This window comes from Castor canadensis, chromosome 1 (genome assembly GCF_047511655.1).
Source record: "Castor canadensis chromosome 1, mCasCan1.hap1v2, whole genome shotgun sequence".
NCBI lineage: Eukaryota > Metazoa > Chordata > Mammalia > Rodentia > Castoridae > Castor > Castor canadensis.
Genome location: NC_133386.1, coordinates 33974833 through 33997807, shown reverse-complemented (window position 1 = coordinate 33997807; position 22975 = coordinate 33974833). Strand labels below are relative to the sequence as shown.

Below are 22975 nucleotides of genomic sequence, written 5' to 3'. Positions count from 1 at the left end.
AGAATTGTCAGCATCACACTACTGGTGATTTCTGTGAGCGATGTGCTCTTGGCTACTATGGAATTGTCAAGGGATTGCCAAATGACTGCCAGCAATGTGCTTGCCCTCTGATTTCTTCCAGCAACAAGTAAGATTGAGAAATGTAGCCATATTTTCCAATCAGTAATGCCATCTGTCTAGCACATGGACTGTCTACAGTCTGCCTATTTTTTCCATGCAGACAAAAATCTCAATTTAAGATAGAATTTTTAATAATATAAAAACATGACAAAAAAGTCAATATTTATTCTTTATGGTTCATTGGTCCTTTAAAACCATGCCCCAAATAAATAATACTTATTAATTAAAATATAAAAATCAAAACTCATATAGGATGTGTTTATAAAACAAATGATATATGTACAAATATGCACGGCTTTATAAATGTACAGGCCTAGTGTTTGCATATAGTTCTGCCATAAATTCAGCATTGAAAGATGTTTGGGTGCATACTACATCACTTTTGTGGCTATTTCCATTCATTTTGTATATTAAGTGCAAGATTGAGAAATAATTATCAAGGAAACAGTGGAAAAGTAGCACAATGAAAGCAAGGTGACTTATTGTTAGGGTCCAAACACAAAATCTGCCAGAATCACATTCCCTTTCTGTTAAAATGGTCTGAGCTTGGTGCCATGGAAACAGCCATAAGGGGGAAAAAATGCTGGAATGTCTTATTTCCAGGCTGTCTGAACATTCTGCATTGGTTTATATATTGATGAAAACCCCTAGGTGTTTTCATTTACCTTTTTGCTAAGACTATCTATACTTTCTGTTAAGTGATTTACAGGCTTCAATCTCCGCATGGTAAAGTACATTTTCTCTAAGAATTTGCTTTTGAAAAGAAGGTATGGCAGTTTACCCAGAATTAGAATTCTGGATACCTTTTTGTGAATATAAAAAAAAAAACCACAAAGCATTTCAGACAAAGTGATCTTTCCACCTGTGCTACTCACTTTGTTTCTCAGTCTTTAGCTTTGTATACGTTCTAGAAACATTTTTGTAGAAATTGTCTCCTTTTCCTCCGCAAGCTCCTCTTTTTGTTGACCACAATCAAAAGGCTTTTCTAGGGTATCAAATGTAAATTTTTAAGTATGTTGAATATTGATGTGGATAGCAAACATTATCAGATAATTCATCCAAGTTTCAAATGATAGATGGGCAAAACATGTTATTTTCATATACCTTTCTCTATGCACTCTCTGATGCCCATACTAAAACAAAAGAATCATTTATTTCACTGTTTTTAAAATGCGAACCATTTCAGTTAGAATAGATCAGTAGTTAATTAATAATTCCCTATTGGGTACACTCTAATAAAGGCTACAGGAGACAGGAAAGACAATCCTTGCCATTTCTTGGAGAAACAATTTGTAAAAACATGGGTCTTTAAAGAAATTATCTTAAATGTTAAGAGAATTCAAAGGCACAAAATACCATACTTAATTTTGGAAGTTTCAAGGATATTGTAAAAGAAGTAGTTAACAGATGTATTAGATTACCAAGAATGGGTGAGGGATTTTACAGGTGAGGATAGGAGGAAATTATATGGACAAAAGCTTAGAAAACACAAGAGATGTTTAAGAGCTTGTAAGTGATAGTTTTGAACATGGCGTTTGGAAAGAATTTCACAATTACTGATGAAAATAAATGGGAGAATGGAGGCCATATTGCTGAAATCCTAGAGTACCAGTCTAAGAAATTGCTGTTCAATTTTCTACATAATAAAAGAAATGCAAGTTTTTATTTTTTGAAAAAAGAAAGTTTAATATGATCAGAGTCACATTTAAGGAAGACTATTATGATAGAATTGTGTGTAGTGAGTTGGAACAGGCAAAGAAGAAAAGCAATGAGACCAATTAAAAGGCTGTTGCCATAACCTAGACAAGAGATAATTAGAACCTGAAGGGAGGTAATGGTAACAAAAGTGAAGACCGGTGAATGTGAAAACCTTGTTAAATACAGTTCTGTAGAATAGAAAACTCTTAGATGTGAGGAGTGAGTTCAGGCATTTGGCCAAATTACCTCCCAAAATGATGGAGCTATGAACTAAACTAGGGAAATCAGTAGAGAACTGCTGCCAAAGAAAGGCAAATTATGCTTTTTTTCCCCCTCTTTTCTTTTATTGTTGTGCTGGGTGATGGTACATTGTGGCATTTACAAAAGTTCTTCCAACATATCAAATATACCATACTTGAATTCACTCCCTCCACCATTCTCTTTTATCCTCCCCTCCTCCCATCCTGGAACTGTTTCAACATTATCATTTTTCCACAACATACACAGTATTTGCACCACATTCACCCTCCCATACCCCTTCCCCACCTCTTCCCTCCTCTCACTGGTACTAATCCTCCCCATCAGGACCTGCTCTGCCCTCCTATTCTCCAATTTTCTATAAGGAAAAAAAAATTGACATTTTCATTTGTTTAAGGTAGCTACACAGAGAGTTTCCTTGTGACATTTCCACATATATATATACATGTATATATATGGAATATATGTACATTGTATAATATATATAATATAATATAACCTGAATTGGTTCATCTCCTCTATTTTTCTTCTTTCTACCTTAGTCCCCTTCTTATGGTGATTTCAACAGTTTTAAAAATTCTATATTCATTTTTGTATACAGAGTACATCAACCATATTCACCTTCTTAACTTCCTTTTTTTATGCTCCTCCTCTCATATGTGACTTCCCCATAGCATGACCTGTTTTTCATAATATTGGTATATTTGTATTAGGTCTATATTCCACATATAAGAGAAAGCATGCAGCTTTTGGCCTTCTGAACCTGGCTAGCTTCACTTAAGATGATGTCCTCCAGTTTTATCCATTTACCTGTAGACAAAACAATTTCATTCTTTTTGGCTGAATAAAATTCCATTGTGTATAAGTACCACATTTTCTTAACCCACTCATTAGTAGTGTGGGATCTTGGCTGTTTCCACAGGTTAATTATTGTGAATAGTGCTGCAATAAACATGGGTGTGCAGGTGCCTTTATTGTAACTGGACTTACAGTCCTTCAGGTATATCCCTAGGAGTAGAATTTTTGGATCATATGGCAGTTCTATTTTTAGTTTTTTGAGGAGCATCCATACTGTTTTCCATGATGGTCGTACTAATTTACTTTCTCACCAGCAGCATATAAGGGTTTGTTTTTCCCCACACCCTCTTCAACATTTGTCGTTGTTTGTGTTCTAACAGGAGTGGAAACTTAACATGGTTTTGATTTTCCAGGGATGTTGAACATTTCTTCATGTGTTTTTTTAGCCATTTGGACTTCTTCCTTTGAAAAAGCTCTGTTCTGTTCATTTGCCCATTTCTTCATTTGGGTCATTGATTTTGGAGGAGCTCCCAGTATATTCTGGTTACTAATCCCTTGTCAGATGTGCAGTTAGCAAAGATTTTCTCCCTATCTGTGGGTGACCTCTTCAATTTAGAGACTATTTCTCTAAATTAACAAGCAGAAGCTTATTATTTTGTGTAACAAGCAGAAGCTTGTTAATTTTGTGTAATCCTATTTGTCAATCCTTTCTCTTAGTTGCTGAGGAAGTCAGTGCCTATGCCTTTTAAACTTGGTGTCCAACAAATTTATTTTTTGCCTTCACAAAAAAATAGACCTACTAACTCATAATTGACAGTTTGTCAAGCTTTTAGCTCTTTAATTTAAAACTTGATGCTAGTACATCTGTGTGTGCACACGCATGCATGCACATGTTTATAGATAGTTAGATAGATAGGGCCTAAGAAATAGATTTTAGACATTTCAAATGCAACTCTAGATAGTCAACATAATTGAATTACATTCCTCTTGAGTAAAATAGCATCAAATAGGGTAAAAAAATAAGGTACTAAAATATAAATCAATGAATAAATAAGTTAAGTATCTTAAAGTACAAAACAGGAATGTAGTAATTCTTGAAGAAACATTTTTAAATTATGATTTTATGATGGGTTGTGCTTTTTTCCTTATAATACATAAAAGGGCTTCTGAATGAGGGAACATCTTGTCTGAAGTTGATTCCTTCTGCTTACAACTCCCCAGTCTGCTCTCAATTCTCATTTCATCTGCAGGACCACTCGGAAATCCTTTTGCTTTTCTCTTGTGGGTCATCTATTACATTTCCTTGGTTGACTAATTCCACACTTCCCTCAACCAAATTTCTAAAAATTTACAGTCTGTTCCCTCTGTGATCTCCTGTGGATTCTGCAGAGATGAACTGGCTTCCTACAAACCATTTTCTTCCAGTTTTTGTCCCCGTGCACTGGTTGTTCCTTCTCAGGTTCCTTTGCTGGATCTTTATCATGTCCTTGATCTCTTAATTTGCTTCGCAGTGGGTTTTTGAATTTCTCATCCCGTTTCCTCTAAAGAACTTTATTCGTTCTTGAGGGCTTTAAGTATTTTATCTTAACATCTAAAACTGTGCTTTCCCGCCTCCAAAAAAATACGCTTGACCATTCTATAATTTTCTTCATCTTAGTCAATTTGTTCTGTCAAAACAAAATATAGTCAACTTTGTCCCTTTTGTTCTCTCACACTCCACATGTACTATCATCGGTGACATCTGCATGATCTTATACTAAGCCACCTCTTAGCCTTCACTATATTTAGTTATCATTTCTGCCACCCTCCTTCTCATTCACTCTACTCTAGATGCTCTGACCTCTGCTGTCTGCCAAGCATGGACCAAGCACAGGCCTGTCTCTGGGCCAGTATACTTTCTGCCCTTGGCTGCACTTCTCTTCTCACAGATATTCAAATGGCTTGCTAGAGTATCTTCATGGGATCACTGACCACTCTATCTAAAATGACATCCAGCCACTATAAATTCACTAAAGTTGCTTTATCTTTCCTGGTATCACTTGTCACCCCCTGATTACATTATATATTTATCTTTTGCTATTCTTATGAAAAATGTAAGCTATGGGAAGGCAGAATCTAGGACTGGTCTGCTTGCTTATACATTCCTGGCACGAAGAACCATGCCTGGCATTGAGTTGAACCCTATTAAATATTTGGTGCGTGAAGGGATAAATAATTCTATCTCTGTCTTCAAAGAATTTACAAGTATATGTGATATATATTCAAATATAAGATAGGATATATATACTTTATCTGTTATGCAGGGTGTTGGAATGGAATAGTGACTATGTAGTAAATGCTCAATTTCTAAAGAAAATTTGATTAAAATTCAAAGATATGAGATAAAATGCATTAGCAGTATACAAAAAGTAAAATCACATGCTATACTATGCAATGATTGTAGCAGAAGTGGTTCTTGAATTGGGCCATTAAAAATTGATTAGATTTCACAGGGATTGTCTCAGGGAATTATAAGAATAAAGATTTCTGAGCATTTGGAAAAGAGAAAGAAATGCCAAGCTTAGCATCATGTAGAAGGGAGTGAAGCATTGAGCCTGGAGAGATAGAAGGGAGAGTGGAGGATTTCTGATGCTCTGTTAAAAAGCCTGACCTTTCCCATTCTTTGGATGTGTGGTGGGAAACCACAGGGTATGTGAGTGCTGCTTCTCCATTCAAAGTTTGCCATATTTGTTTTGATAAGAGATGGTAGAGACATGACCCGATACTGTAGAAGTGGGTCAGTAATCACACACCACAACTTCCCCACACTTTATTTCTCATAGAATACTCAAAGTGAAATCATTAAAATGAGATTTCTCAACCCCTCCATCTAAACCTCAGAGTTTATTTTTATACATCAGGAGGAAGTGCCTTTCTTTGCCCTGGGTGTTCTCCTCACACTTCAATCCTTCTCTTCTCATCATACATAGATTTTTGTTAATTGGACTAATATGTTTCAAGATTCAGGAGGTCAGATTAGTGAGTTATGAAATCAGTTAGTGACTTTTGACTAAGTTTTTCTAAAACTCTGAGATAAATGAGATAAAACAGAGTATATCTAAATCATATATATTGTATTTTGGTATCTATACATACAAGTTTTTGAGTATTGGGTCATGATATAAAAATGTATTTCTTACAGTGTTTGCATCAAAGTTTGAATGCCACTGAACTAGTCACTTTAATTTGATTCTTTGATTCTTTCAGGGTTTTTTTGCATAAAAATTATACTTGAATTATACAATAAATATGGAGCAAAAATGAAGGTGCTCTTCTTTATTGATTCTGCTAACCAACCTTGGTGGTATTCTTTTTTAAATTATTCTTGAAATTTCTTAAAACTATTAACTTAAACCTTTGTAAAGTAGTGTTTACTTTCATCATTGATCATGAAACTTCATCAATAACTTATTTCTGAAAATGAATGTAATTTAATTATGTTGACTATCTACAGTTGCATTTGAAATATCTTAAATCTATTTCTTAGGGCATACATGTATGAATGTGTGCACACACAGATGCACTAGCATCAAGTTTTAAATTAAAGAACTAAAAACTTGACAGACTGTCAATTATGAGTTGGTGGGTCTATTTTTTTGTGAAGGCAAAAATAAATTTGTTGGATAGCAAGTTTGTGAGCAGTAGATTCGTTTGTTCACATATTTTGCAAAAATTAAGAGTTCAGTATTCATTCCTATACTGTTGAAATAGGAGTTTTGGACCCAAGGCCCAAACTCCTGAGATTCATACGCCAGGTCTGGCCGCCACCCACTCCGAACACCCGAAGAGGCATGGTGGAGGCAGAAAAAGAGGTTTATTACACAACTCAGGACACACATGGGAAGAGGTAGAGCAATCACTCAGCTCATCTTCGGCCATCTTTGGGGTACAGACATGAGTTATAGGTTTAAGTAGACAAAAGAACTGGGGGCAAGGGACAAAAGTATGCATAGTTAAACAGTCCCAGTCATAGGTGTGCTCTAGTTGACCATTATCTCAGTCCAAGTGTTCCCAGAGGGATTCCAGAAAAGATGTTATCACTGTCATCACTTGAGGGGGAGCAATCTGGTTTCCATGAGATTATTGCTTCTGCTGCAGGGTGCAACCTCTTCATTATAGGCAATTGTCCTCGATTCGAGGAATGGTCTGTCCTACGAGTCTCCACTGTTCCTTATAGGAAGTTACAGTCCATTGTCATAAAGGTGTTATCAGTCCTATCCTTTCTGGAATCCAAGATGATTGCAAAGTGACTACAAGGACAATGGCTTAGACCAAAGACAGATGCAAAATGGAGGCAAGAATGCCAAGCTCCTCTTGTTTTAAGTTAATTCATGGGCCCAAGTAAGGAGTCACTGCTTTTCAGCAAAAGCAATTCGAGCACCTCTTACAAGATTGATTTAGTGAATTTAAAGATAGTTAAAATAGGGTCCTAAACACACCTAACCCAAAGAAGTTGAGGCCCTGGTCTATCCACCTTATTGCTTTACAGAATAATCTTCAACTGATTGTCAACCAAAAAATTGGACAATGATGCTGTCGTGACCATTTTGCAACAAATAATTTTTGTCTTCCAGAGTTTCCAGGGCATCATGTAGTTTTATCTAATGGGAATTCAGTAACTATTCGCATTAAAGGGAAATTTGTAACAACTGAAAAGTACATTTTTAAGTCTCATCAATTCTTTCTTTATAGAGTAAGATAATCAGAAATCCTGCAGCAAGATGGGCTGGCCGTGGTCTGTCAGCATTGTAGGGAAAACATAAGGCAAATTGTATAAACTTAATTGTTTTCAAAGACTATGAGGTAGTAAGCAAATCTTACTCATTTTCATGCTAAAAAGCTTTCTTTTTTCCTTTCCTCACACTAAATCATATTACTCTGTATTTAAAGTATGGAATTTGGATATAAATTAGAAAAAGTGCTCTTTTATTATAAGCTCAACATCTACTCACACTTATGTGCTAAGGTCCCAGGGACAATTTGGATTGAGTTTCAGAAAAAAAAATTATAGCTTTTATGTCCTCTTTTTTCCTTTTTTATTTATACCTGAAAGATATCCAGGAGTACCTATTCTACTTTCAGACAAATGTTCATAAACACTAGTCAAAATTTTCTTTTGATTAGGAAACACTATGACATTTTTGTTGGATGTTTAATATTTTCATGGCTGTTGTATAATTATAAATTTCAAAATAAGTTCAATTGGTGCTTTGTTAATGCATCAAAACTAACCAATATTTGTTGAGAATTATCATTCGTATTTAATTGTAATCTTAAATAAGAACTTCATCAATAGAGATAGAACATTCATCACTTCCTAAAAAATGTCCCAATCATCTTGGTAATTGTCAGAATACTGAATTTTATAAAATACTAAAGTTAAAAGATTTTTTTGCAATCTTTTTGTTTTCTGATTCAGTTTCAGCCCTTCTTGTGTCATGGAAGGACTGGATGATTACCGCTGCACAGCTTGTCCACGGGGATATGAAGGCCAGTACTGTGAAAGGTAACGACAATCATCCTATCATATGCTAAAGGGTCACAATAGAATGAAAATTATCCATTATATTAAGAATTTCATCATTTCCATATTCTCTAGAGGTTTAAGTCAGATGCTTTCCAAACTCTTTCTATGTCTTTAGGCTTGCTCCCAAAGGAATTTGTGTAACTCCACCTTATATTTAAACTGTCTTGAAAATTTCAAATTATTTCACAATTATCTAATTTATGTTTTAGTATATACACATAGATAGACAGATAGATAGATAAAATTATACAAGAACAAATGAATCAACATCTTTTCAAATGCTTATCAATAATTACCAATGATAAAACGTGCCACATATTTACCATTATAGATCACTAGAAAATACTGTGAAGCAATTACTGCACACTTGTTGTCATTCTTCATATGCTGGCCCTATACCAGCAAGTGTGTACATAGCCCAGATATAAATAGAATCAGAATTTTTAATTAATATCAAACAAACAATAAATGTTTGCTCTCTTTGACAGGCAAGCAATGTTATTTAAAGGCTTCCGTCAGAAATTACAAAACCTGATAAGGCAGGTATATTGAATTCTAAGTATATTACACTTAGAATTGAATTCTAAGTGTAATATATATGGTAAACTAAGGAATCCAATTTCAGCTGACTGTCTAGTAAGATTATAACTAATAACTTACAGATGTTTATTTTGTATAAGATTCAAATCCTGAATACTCAAATTTGTCACCACATTTAGTATCTCTGGCATAATAGAGTTACTAATATTCACCATTAACATGGTACAGACAAGATAGTATTAGCATAATTGATAGTAGTACTAAAATGTTATAAAGATCCATGGACTTATCTTAGTTCCACCAACTTAGCTGAATCTCATTTTTCTCATTTATAATATCAAGAATAGTTGATACTCCACCTATTTAATGCTGATATGGTGACAATCAAATGTGTCAGGGTGCCTAGGCACCTACCCAGAAGCCTCCTTACCAACAGGAGCTGCAAAAGGGCCTAAAACTTTACCCCAGCTGTCCTCCTCCAGTGGCTCACAATCAATGGCTGATGAATGGGGGATACAAAAGTCCTTCTCCTTTGCCTGAAAGAAGGATAAATCTTGAGACTTTATTTATACTCCAGGAACTTTCCATGTAATCAGACTGAGTCAGGGCCATCACCTGAAATCATACTCTTGTTTGGATTCTTTCTTTTCCTTGTCCTACTTTACCCAGTCCTTACTGAGTTCTCCTAAGAGCTCTGAAATCAAGAATCTTATTCTTATAGTTATTCTTAGGATGATTTTTTTTTATTTATTGGTACATTATGGTTGTACCTGGAGTGCATTGTGACATTTACAAAAGTGCTTACAATATAACTTAGTTAGGTTCACCCCCTCTTTTTCCTTTATCCCCCTTCCTTACTTCTTAGAACAGTTTTGACAGACTTCATTGTTTCATTTTCAAACATGTACATTTTACTTCCACCATATTTGTCCGCCTTTACCCTTTATGAATATTGTTGAAAAAATAAACTAACTTAAATTAATATTTATCATCACCAAGTTAAGACTCTCCTTTTACAAAACCAGGAATGTCTGTACTGATAATGGTAATAGGAAATTAATTAAGAAATTATATTTATGTTTTGTAAATTCCAATGCAATTTCAATAAATTTGTAAGATATATTTGAAATAGAAACCTGTATGTGGTAACTCTAAACACCGTATCCAGTAATCACTTGTGCATAATAGTGCATTTATAATTTCTATGCCAACAGAAATTTAAAAATAGCTCACAATAAAAAAATTCAAAAAATTTTGTTTTGAAGATGTATCATTTGAATATATTTCATATATAACAAAGGTAAATATTTTATGTCTGCCTGTGTGCTTTGGTACTCATGCTTAGGCTAATATTCACTTCATGTTCTTGTAAACAACAGTAACATGGTCACTGAAAGCTTACCTGGAAACCAATGGGATTATCTCCAGTAATCGATGATAAATGTATAGCTACATTTATAGATTAGAATTACCACTATCTACAAACTATGTGTGTAGAAAAGACTGGAATGGTATGCGAAGATGACAATTACTGTCTTAAAGCAGAGTGATTACTGAAATCCATTCTTAAGGTATCCATTAATGTTTAATCAGTAAGAGTTGACAGTTAATTTGGTATATAGATGAGCAGGATCATACACTATCAAATGTGAATGATTTGAATTGTTTTTGCAATTTTTGAATGTTGTTACAGCTTTGCATTTCATCATCTCTCACATATAAATTGTCAGGTTATAGTTCCTTGAAATATTGCTTCCATTCAGCTAAATTAAACCAAAGGTCTTGGTTAAATTTTTATTGTAACTTGCAGATAAATTTGTTCCACTTCTGAGAGCTTCTTAAATCATTTAATCACCTTATGACCTACCTAAACTCAGCTCAGGTCTAAAACTGCTTAAATTTCTTTTTTTTTTTTTTTTTTCATTTTTCTTTTATTCATATGTGCATACAAGGCTTGGTTCATTTCTCCCCCCTGCCCCCACCCCCTCCCTTACCACCCACTCCACCCCCTCCCGCTCCCCCCCCTCAATACCTAGCAGAAACTATTTTGCCCTTATCTCTAATTTTGTTGTAGAGAGAGTATAAGCAATAATAGGAAGGAACAAGGGGTTTTGCTGGTTGAGATAAGGATAGCTATACAGGGCATTGACTCACATTGATTTCCTGTGAGTGTGTGTTACCTTCTAGGTTAATTCTTTTTGATCTAACCTTTTCTCTAGTACCTGGTCCCCTTTTCCTATTGGCCTCAGTTGCTTTTAAGGTATCTGCTTTAGTGTCTCTGCGTTAAGGGCAACAAATGCTAGCTAGTTTTTTAGGTGTCTTACCTATCCTCACCCCTCCCTTGTGTGCTCTCGCTTTTATCATGTGCTCATAGTCCAATCCCCTTGTTGTGTTTGCCCTTGATCGCGCAAGTGTAGTATCTGTTCTTATCAGTTTAAATTTCTTGATTGTTCCTGTAATGTAGCAACCCCTCCCCATACTTTATCTTCATTACTCTTGTAAAAAGCTCTTTGAAGATTTAATCAATCTGAACTTGCTTTGAATACAATTATATCACTTGCAAATGTTAAGAAACAATTTAAGTAGACGCATTTAAATAATACTTTTACTGAGCACTTGTAATCTTATATTAGAAAGAAAATAATGATCAATAACAAAATGTATAAAGCCTAATGTTACAAGTGGGTTTCTTTGTGCTTTGCCCTGTCTAACCAGCACAGGATGAACTAACTTTCATAATCAGCTGTGCAAATTTCTCTGATGCCAGACTGCTAAATTAGGTGGTCTAGAATTATCTAACCAATTTCTAAAACTTTTGGCTCTAACTCCCTGATATCAGTCAACTTCTCCTACTTACTTTTGGAACAAAATTTTTACTGCTCATATTTATAATTTATTGTCCAATCAGGGACACTCTGATGGGGGACAGGAGATATTTTTAATAAATAAGCCAGAACAACAGGTAATCTGGGATTATCCTGGGCAAAGCAGAAATATATGTCCCTGCTACCATCTTGTAGAGTTACCAAATGTCAGTATCATAGCCAGTAATGGTATATACTTAAGTGAATGGATACATGGAAGAGTCAAAGAATGAATTTCAGTTGGGGTTCACTCCATCAGATTTCCTTTCTAATTTCTCAAATCAGTGCTAAATATTTTATTTGATAACATGAGCCTGCTTTCCCAGATACATAATGGAAAATCTATCCTAAGGGAGATGCGGTAGAAAAAGAGACCAATGTAATTAAAGAGAAAATCTGAGTAGTTTATTACACTTGGCTTGCTCCTTGCTTTTGTAAAATTAATGGGTTGTATTGTTTGCTTATTTTGATCTCTAAAGTGCGTAAGTATAGAAAAGCTCAGGAGTTCATATGTAATTTTACTCATTTCTGATTTTAAAAAGAGAACTTTAAGAAAAGCTTATAAAATAGAGCCATGGTGGGGAAGCTATTACCCACAGCCAGATTTGCCCCTGGTATGTTTCTGTATGATATGCCAGCTATGAACAATCTGTACAGGAAACATTTACGCTTACCTTGACATGAAGCACTTCATCTGAATTCATCTAAGTAACATTTGAAACCTCAGAAAGACTTCTATTAATAATTCTCTTCTCTTTAGCATATTAGTATTATAAAACAATTTCTATTCTACTGTTAAATTTTGAATTCCATCAGCAATAATAACAAAAAAACACCTGAAATTTTCTTTCTCGGTGCATAAACTTGATTTTGCCTCCTGACCTCCAAAGTATAAAATTTACTATTTAACCCTTATAGGAAACATTTCATTAACTTTGGTTTATGATTATGATTATGATTATTATTATGATTTTGGCAGTGCTCAGAACTGAACTCAGGCCTTGGGCATGCTAGGCAAGCACTCAACCCTATAGACTCTTGATATCAGTTTTGCACAAAACAGCACACACACACCAACTTAGAAATGTGACTTGCCCTTAACCTTTTTTGCTTTGTCACTGTTTAAATCCAGGTGTGCCCTTGGCTACACTGGCAGCCCACGCAGCCCTGGAGGTTCCTGCCAAGAATGTGAGTGTGACCCCTATGGCTCTCTGCCTGTCCCCTGTGACCCAGTCACAGGGCTCTGCACGTGCCGCCCAGGAGCCACGGGAAGGAAGTGTGATGGCTGCAAGCACTGGCATGCACGCGAGGCCACGGAGTGTGTTTGTATGTACACTAACTTACCTGTTAGTTCTGGGGCCTGGCTACCAGGTCTGTCCCCTTTCTAGTGAGCAAGACCACCTCTTCCTGTTTGCATTAGCTAGTGCTACTCATTCTTTCTGACACTCTCCACCTGGTGCTGCCTCAGTTCTGCCTCCATCCTGCTGAGCCAAGAACAGCTGAGAAAATCCTCAGCATGCTTCAGTCAGTCCACTGAACACCCACAACAAAGCTCCCAGAGGCAAATTTTGTACTATTTTTTCGTCCATCTCAAGGCTTCCAGCTTTGCCCAAAGTTGGCATTGCCTTTGTGACAGATTAAAGATCCAAGTGTATTAAATTTTTCAGAATCCTCTTGAATTTGTAATCAGTGAACAGGCACTTTAAGCCTTGAATTATAACTGACTTTTCTTTTCCTGGCTTTTATAGAAATCCATGGGCATATTGCTTTGTAACTTTCTCTTGATCTATAAAACCTGGAAGCAGTAACAATGAACTCAGACATTTAAGTGTTTTTACTGACATATAATAAATACGGAGTATTTTGCTTGCTCTTGCTTGCGCTCTCTCTCTCTCTCTCTCTCTCCCCCAATTCTTGGTTTGTTATTTTTTTTAACTGATTCTGGATTATTCAGTGGTGCCATGTTGAAAGTTCATTGAAATCAGAAGTTAAATATAATTCTTGGATCTGACATAAATTCTAATTTAAAATAGATAATTTATGAAGTTAAGAAAGGAATGTTGAACTATGATATTCTTTTCCTCAAAGAGATTTATTTTTGTGACTTTTATTTCAACAGTTACCTATTTAAATGTTAGTACTTCTTATTTATGCATGCTAGTATTTCTTATTTTAATATCTTATGTGTATCTAAATCTTAACAGCATTTTAATTAGAAGAATGCTTGCTTGTGCTCTGGCTTTATAGAAGTCACCCCAAAAGATAAGGCTGGGATCAAAACATGCCAAAAGGTTAAGATTGTGTGTGTTTGTGTAGTTTTTAATTTTTTTGTATTTCAACTATCTTAAATGAAAATGTATTACATTAAAATTAAAAATAAATGTGAAGATAGATAGAAGGGAAGAAATGAAATATATTGCATATGCACATTAATATTATCATACTCAGTTATTGTTTTATATATAATATAGTCATACTTTCCAAGTGTAATGACATAGTTAAATGATAACTAAAGAAGTTTATTACAAAATATTTCATAACATTGCTTTCAAATTAAGTTAACACAGATATAATTAACTAGAATATATAGAGAAATTCCAAATATAATCAAAATGTTCCTTGAATTACAAATCGATTCTATGAATTATTCAAAAATACACTTGAAATAAAAAAGCATGTCTAATATACTGCACAAAATTAAACAATAGCATATTAAAGCCTAATAAAGAAAATAGTAGGATATTTTTCTGAACGTTTCTTTTAAAGGAAATTCATATTCTGTCTGTCAACGGTGACTTCAAATTCTTTTTCTGTTGCTGATCAACATTTTATTTACACTTTAAATAAGTTTATCATAAAAAAATTTAACACATCTTATCCCTGTCACAATTTTGGATTTCTCATATTCCCATGCCCCTTTGATATTAACAAAAGTGCTAGTTCTGCAATTGCAGTCACACCAAACTTCTAGTGCTCATTTGCATCTGCTACATATGGTATTCACTTCACTTGCTCTGTCCTGGAAATTTTATCATCCCTCTAGGAATTACATAATAATGATTTTTCTCCTACAAAAACATGTTAAAATATGGAATTGTTTTTGATGCCTAGATCTTTTTCTAAGCTTATGATTATGCTGTGTGGGTAGATGTTCTATGCTAGCCTGCTTCAGCTTTAATGACTTCCACGCACTTGTAGGAATTTTTCTCTTTGTCCTTTTGTAGGTTAAATCTAAGACTTATCACATAGAACAGCTTTTGGCTTTTCATCCTTTCTCAGTTTTTATAATTTCTGCAGCTTGGGAAAAATACACCATAGATCCCTTATGTTTCCCCTTCCCAGCATTCACTTTCTGCTCCTATTCTTGGTATGACTTAACAGAACAAGGCACAAGTGAGGACAAAACTCTGACTTATTACCAATTCTCTTTGTATGATGCTTCTATATCCTCGAGCTAAATTTGATCAAGGGACCAAAGAATAGGTTCACGTGGCATGTTGGATCTAAAGGGACCTGTTTTATCAGATCTAATCATAGTGGGATTTTATAAGGCCCACGGGTGTGAGTTGGGGAAGGCCTAAATACATAGTAAGAAAACTGTCTGTGGTGTTGTGAATGTGATGCTGACTACACAAAATAAGATGTTTCTCCAATTAGTAAAAACAAGTTAGCACTCAATTCGTGAGCATGGATTACACAAGAGTTAATTTTTTTCTCCTTAATTCTCGAGGAAACACAATTTAAATTGACTCATATCACAGATTTATATTTTTTAATGCCCAATAAATGATCTGACCATGTTCACTGGATTATTCTAGGAGAGCTACATATTGGTAGAAAGAATCTATATATTCACTCTACAGTTAGATTAAGCTCTTATTTAATGAAAGATATAAAATTCTTTGAAAGAGACCAGGCGACACAGAAGTATTACAGAAGTCATGGGAGATCTTCCTTTTCCTCCTAACTTCCTAAAAAAGACTGGTAGCTGCCAGGGCCACTTACCATGAGCAAGCTAGATTGTCTGAATCCAAAATGGAATTTCCTGCAGGACACAGAACTTTTGTACATGATGTTCCCATTATGGCATGATGAGTTTATTCAAATTACCTGTGTCTGCATTAAGAAATATGTAGACCCGAGTCCTTACAATTACTGAATCAAATTCAGCCCCACTAAAGTTATCAGTTCTACCAAATAGAGTTAGCACCTGGCCAAAAGAAAGCAACATCTTCAGATTGCAGCATTCCCTTCACCACAAACAGGTTCACTGTAGTAGTAATTTTTTTTCCAAGGGTTACCTTGAGTGAGAGCTTATCATTTGCCAGCACTATGTTAAACACTTTACATTCTTTTCATTCTTCCAGCATCCTTACACATTATTGTCTCCATTGTGTGATAAGAAAACTTAAATTAGGCAGTTGAAGTTGTGCCATAGTTTGACAAGTGTTCCTAAAAGTTCATGTGCTGAAGGCTTGGTCTGCAGGGTGGCATTATTTGTAAGGGGTGGAACATTAAAGTGGCAGGGACTTACAGGAGGTCTCTAGAACACTGGGGGCAGGCATTCAAAGGAAATTCTGGGACTCTAGGCCCTTTCTTTTCTCTATTGCTCCCTGGCTTTGCCATCTGGCAAGCCCACTGGAGACCCAAAACAATAGTATGCTGGATTTTGGACTGGAACCTACTAAACTGTGAGCCAAAATAAACCTTTCCTTTTTATAAGTTAATTATCTCAGATTTTTCATTACAGTGACAGAAAGTTGACTAACACAAGGTTCACAATCACTTTTCAACACAACTATAATTTAAACTTAACTAAGTCTATCTTGTAAATCTTATTTTCTTAATCTCCATACTGGCTGCTAAAACAAAATGCAGAAAGTTAACATAATTTTACCCAATATATTCAATATTAGTGAAATCAGGCTTGTATTCAGTTATTTCTTGTGGGCTTAGAACCCATTTTACCTCAATAAGGAATAAAAATTGTAAGGAAATATAGGCCCCAAAAGTGACCACATGGAGAGGAGTGATCTGGCCAAGAGATTCTTTATTGCCGGGTGGGAGAGGGAGAGAGCCAAGAGAGGAGAGAGAGAGAGAGAGAGAGAGAGAGAGAGAGAGAGAGAGAAGGGCAGGTGCTTAAATACCCCTCAGTGAGACTCAGCATGATCTGATTGGTTAGGATCTTGTGGTTCATGCTGATTGGAGGTTGGGGCAGAAGGAGGATTCAAGCTAGACTTGAGGCAGGACTGTGACCCTGGGAGGCAGGACCATGACCCTGGAAAACAGAAGCTTAAGGGTGCAGTAAGAACTGAAACCTATCGGCGCCATTATTGCCAACATTCCTCCCTTTTTTGTTTGTTAGGGAAGGGGGTGTTGTGTTCGCTCTGGCTTCTTTGAGCTGACAAGGGGTGGCGTAGGGGAAGGGAGGGTTAGTTGGCAAATGGTGTTGGGGTAGTGAGTCTCATGATGGCGTACACCCAGGCTCCAAACGTGAAAATTTCCTCTTCCCTGAAGTTGATGAAGGTCTCTTGTAGCCATAGGTCATAAAGAGTCTCGAGCCAATCCTCCGACCTCCGCATGGTGGGTATCAGCCAACTATCCTCACGTTTTGGAGAGGTTGGTATCCCTGGAGGTACAACTGGTTAAATTTCTGATTAGCAATAGCAGACATGCAGTGTGATACAAGGGAGGAAGCTTAAGAATAAGAGAGCAAGAAACACAGGCATTAGGACGGGCATTGGCCAGGAGAACCACTGTGAAATGTTGTCCCCTAGACAATTTCAAGAGTCCTCCAGTTCCCTTCTCCATTTTTCTAATTGTTTCTTGAGAGGTGTAGCCATTGGTGGATCCCATTGAGCTTGACAGCAGTGGGTGTCATGAGAATGACCAGATGAGGGCTGGTCCATCGAAGTCCCAATGGAGAGGGTAGAAGATCCTTTTTGGAGAACAAGATGCCCTGGTTTAACAGAAATTGTTATAGGGTGGGAAAAGATCTGGTTTGCATGCTCTCTGAGAAGTTCCCTGAGAAGGCAGGTAGTCAGCCAGAGGAGCAGAGTCTGTTGGAGTCAAGTTTTCTAAGAGAAATGGGTGGCCATACATTATCTAAGACCCAAATAGGAATATTAGGAGGAGCATAAAAAGGTGTCTGTTCAGGGACTACATACCTAGGGATCTGAATTCTGCAAAATCTTATAACTGCCAGGAAAGCTGTAAGCTGTCTTATGGTATGGGGGGTTGGGAAATGGAAGATTGGGTTGATGCATTTATGACTCAGGGAGTGAGTCTGTCCCTTTAAGGCCACACCTAGGTAGGTGATCTGTGGGAGGCAGGGACTGTCAGGATTTAAACGTAACACTCTTGAATAAAAGAGAGCTTTAGCTCATTATTTTATATAAATTGACACCTTTAACTTTTTAAATGTTTGTACCATATTTAGATAAAGAATAACATAACACTGTTATAAGGTGGTCATTTAAGACACATAAGCAAATATGTAAATGAACTCTGATTTAGTAGTACTTAAAAGCTTGACAAGATCAGCAGAAAACACGAATAATTTCTTTGATAAAATCTTTCTCTGTAATGGTTTTTTGTAGATGTTACTCAGAGCAGAACAATATTAAGATAACCTTGTTATTTCATAGACATAGAGGATTTGATTTTAGTTTGACATGACCCTAAAAATCTCTTAGGCAACTCTTAGATTATATTTAACTTTAACTTTATCACACATCAAAGTTTTTTATTATACACTTTTAAAACTTACTCAGACCTTTATATAACATACTAAACCCTTTGATGGCTTGTTTTTATCCCTCCTATTTGAAACAATCTTAAGGACAAACGCCTTCTTTGCAAAATCCCTTCTTATCCAAAAAACCATTCCTTTTTCCTTTAACTTCTCAAAAAATACATTTATTACCTATCTATATCCTTTCCAGTTGTTTACTTTGTAACTTGTATTTTAAAATTAACTTTCATAAGAATTTTAAATTTATTATAGGGGCTGGAGCAACTCATTAGCAGCCCTTGTTGTTTTAAGGAATTTATGATCGGCATAAGGCCTCATCATCCCTCAGGCTTGAGGGGATATTGTTTTAGGTGTGGAAACTGTGAGGAATCTTTGAGTTTTATTTGAACAGGGAGGGCCGTCCTGGCTCACCCTACACTCATCTCATCAGTCCACACTGTGGAATCTCTTTGTTCCTGAAGGAGGGGGCAGCAGAGATAGCTGCCTGGGGGGAGGAGAAGTTGAGCTTTTAATTGAGATAGTAAATCCTGTCCCATCAGGGACACTGGAGTTTCAGGTACTATGAGGAAAGAGTGACAGAAGAGGAGGTCTCCCCAAGAGCAGGCCAGAGGCCAGGTAAAATAGCACTCTAGGGGCTGGCCAGATTTGCCCCAAATGATAACTTTTGTCATTGGACCGGGGACCAGGAGAAAAAGGTAAAACAGAGAAATGGGCTCCACTGTCTAGGAGGAAAATGGTCTTTTGGTTTTCTGCCATTATGGCTCCTCAACATTGATGCCAAGAAGTGGAGTGTGGCCAGGAGGCTTGGACCCATCAATTCATAGAAGGAGGCACCTCGCCTTCCATCTGGTGACGGGGGCACTTAGACCTCCAGTGGTTACCCTTGCAGAGGGCAGGGTCCCGGTTGGGGGCGGGGCTGTCTCCCGGGCTGTCCCCCCTTAAGCATTCTCTGCAGAAGTGCTCCTCCTGTCCACCACAGTAGCAAGTTCAGGATGCAGGCCCCAGTCGGGTGGGGCCCTCTCTGAGAGCAGCAATGAGGCCATGGTGTCTCTTATCTTTTTCTCTCCTGTTAGTAAGGTCCCAGACATACAGACATAGCCATAAATACAGACATGGCTAGCTGTATTACTTGGCTCAATGACTTTTCCCTTCAGCCACAGTCTGAGTTTTTTACAAATATCTGGGACTGACTGTTAGAAATTTATCTTTGAGGAGAACCTCTCTCTCCTGTGACTCTGAGTCCACCATGGTAAGCTTTCTGATAGCGTCCTTAAGATGCTGTAGAAAGGTAAGAGGATTTTTTCTTTTTTTTTTTTAAATTGTTGCTGTAAAGTAAAGTTGTTATCTTACATTGACACCTGACACTCTGGAGAGCAAGTCTCTGAACTGTTCTGGGCCTCAGATTCCTTGCTTGAAGAATGAGGGATCTGGTCTAGGTTAAACTATGTTTTTCCACTATGAGATGGCTGAAGTGACATTAATGCCACTTACCTTCTTTACCTTTTTCTTTTTTTTTTAGTAATGCTGGGGAATTGAACCCAGGGCTTTGCACATGCTGGGCAGACATTCTCCCATTGAGATACTTCCACAGCCCCAAATATTATTATTATTATTTCTTACTTTGGCTGTACTGGGCTTGAACTCAGGACTTTATGGTTGTAAAGCTGCATTCTACTGCTTGAGCCATATAATCATTTCCAACCTGAGTGGCCTGGGCCCAAACCCATTGCTTTTCTAATGAGAGAAATTTGTATAGGGGACCTCAGTTTACTTTTTTTTTTTTTACTTTTATAGAAAAGGTCTAATTGGAGTATGGTATTGTAATTTAAGGAGCCCTGTGAAGGCCACTTCTCTTGGTCACCCAAGGCATACTGAGGCCAACCTCAGTACAAAGTTTCCAACATCTACCAGCCAGAAGACTGGAAGATGCAGGTCCCATCTAGAAGAACAAAACGTTAGGATCCTGTCTTTTAGCTAACAGCAGGCAGCCTCTTTAATAAAGGCTACCTTTTTAACAAAGAAATCATTTGTAAAGTTAGAGAAGGGCATTCAGAGGGCATTTCAGGCCAGTAACAGTGCCATACGGGACAACTAGTGTTAATATGTGGAGGGAAAAATTTATGTTGAGGCCAAAGGTATAGAAAATTCTAAATGAGAAGTTTAGAGACCACAGTAATGTCTATTTTGCTATTTCTGGAACTATAACCTTGAGCTAACAATTGGCTTACAAGGGCTGGGTCTGATGCCCTGAGGTGTGAGGTGGGGCTAGGAGCAGGACTTGTGCAAGGTGCCACTCCCTCCACACACACCTGGGACAAATGACCCTGACTGCCTAGGGCTGATCCTGTGGCCTGTCGCCCCTCCCCCCTTCCTGTGTACTCTGTGTGCGTTTATTCTAGGGGAAGTGGCGGCAGGCCACAGCCATGCCACGTGTGGCTGGTGGCCCAGGATTTGCTGGTCCTCTCTATGGATTCTCTTAGCTATGGCAGGCGTTTTTGCTGTGTCCAGGAGCCGGCATCCTGTGCACAGGTGCTCCTATTTGCTTTCCCTCCTCCCCTTGTGGGGGTGGAGTTAGAGCAAAAGCGTGGCAGCTGCAGGTTTTTGCAAGTGCTTTTGTAAAGCAGCTGATTTAAAGTTACTTTTGACTGAGAGGCCTGGCAAACTAGTTGTTATAACTTAAGTCATAAGGTACCATGCTACAGGTTTTTCATGGGAGCCAGGGTCCCAGTAAGCCCAGGGAGGGGAAGGCAGACAGAGACAAAGGACATGTGGTGAGACCATGGAGGAGGCAGAAAAGGTGTGCTGACATCTTAGGTAGGGAGGGGAAGGCAGAGCCTGGAGGCATGGCACACACCTGAGGGATTAGCCATCACCTGTGTCTCTAGGTTGCTCCCATTGATTGGTACTGGCAGGCTTTAGCAAAACAAAACCTGCACTCTCTGGTCACCGAATAAAGCATGAGCTCTCTCAGAGCTGGAACCGCTTTGAGGTCAGAATTGGCAAGGAGTGTCTTGCTTAACTCCTTGATGGGGAAAGTTTTTCAGGAAGATAGGAGGAGATAGGTATGGTAAGCAGTGCAAGAAGTCTGTTTACATGGGGAGGGAGGAGGTTTGGAGAGGAATTGGCGAATTTAGAAACTGGTTTACAGGCTGATAGAATCTGTGCAGGGGAACAGAAAGTATGGAGGGAGGGTTTGAAGTCAGAGAGCCAGATTTAGATGGAGGTATGAAAAAGGCTTGGATATATGGAATCTCTCCCCATCGTCCCTATCGCTCACAGTAGTTATATGTCCCGTAAAAGGTTGGGATTTAAAGACCCAAACGGGGGCCAGTGACTTTGGTTGTCTAAAGGATAAGTGGACCAGATTTGAGTGCAAAAGCAGATTAATTTTTTGGTTTTATGTCGGGGGTCAAACCCAAGGTGTCTAAATTATTGAGGAGGCATCTCAATGGGGAGTCAGACAGCAGAGAAGATGTAGAGGCACCCACTATGAGGGACCCGGTCCCGGAATGGGAGAGGAAGATATTATGTACTGTGGAGCATCCTCGTGCAGCACAAATATCCGAGAAAACGCAAAGTGCATGAGAATCAGCCATCACTGAGTTCAGGTGGTTTGCAGGCCAGAGGCCAGGGGCTTGGATTACCTAGGCCTAGGTTTTGTAGGGTCCCGGACCCTGTAAAATCCAAACCCTGTGGAGAAGGGGATCCCTCTACCATCTGAGCCACCCAGAGATAGCCCAAAGCAGGGGAAGTGTTCTAAAACCCAGAGACACCGAAGGGAGAGACCGCAAAGGGAGCCCAAGAAGGGTAGGTGGACTCACCAAAGAATGTCCGGTGTTGGATGAGAGCTAGGGCAATCGGGAGGATGAGTCCTGGCCAGTCACGTCCTCAGGGTGGTTGTGGGGTGAGTTGGAATGGGGGTCCCACTAGGATTAGTGGGGAGCCTCCATCCAAGTCATGGCACCAAATGTAAGGAAATATAGGCCCCAAAAGTGACCATGTGGAGAGGAGTGATCTGGCCAAGAGATTCTTTATTGCCGGATGGAAGAGGGAGAGAGCCAAGAGAGTCGAGAGAGAGAGAGAGAGAGAGAGAGAGAGAGAAGGGCAGGTGCTTAAATAGCCCTCAGTGAGACTCAGCATGATCTGATTGGTTAGGATCTTATGGTTCATGCTGATTGGAGGTTGGGGCAGAAGGAGGATTCAAGCTAGACTTGAGGCAGGACTGTGACCCTGGAAAACAGAAGCTTAAGGCTGCAGTAAAAACTGAAACCTATCGGCGCCATTATTGCCAACAAAAATAAAAAGGCTTAAGAAACACAATGAAAATGTTTTTAAATGTAAGTCCAATAAGACAATAATTTTTTGATAATACTAACC

At 37.8% G+C, this 22975-nt stretch overlaps 1 protein-coding gene across 4 annotated transcripts in view; it reads left to right on the top strand.

Moving 5' to 3' along the window:
• The window catches only part of Lama2 (laminin subunit alpha 2), a 630868-nt gene that overhangs the window by 460028 nt on the left and 147865 nt on the right, over nucleotides 1-22975 (top strand). For all 4 annotated transcript variants that reach the window (XM_074074982.1, XM_074074980.1, XM_074074975.1 and 1 more), the window contains exons 30-32: nucleotides 3-127; nucleotides 8333-8419; nucleotides 12977-13170. In XM_074074982.1, the coding sequence (XP_073931083.1) occupies nucleotides 3-127; nucleotides 8333-8419; nucleotides 12977-13170 (406 nt within the window). The remainder of the gene's footprint in view (nucleotides 1-2; nucleotides 128-8332; nucleotides 8420-12976; nucleotides 13171-22975) is intronic.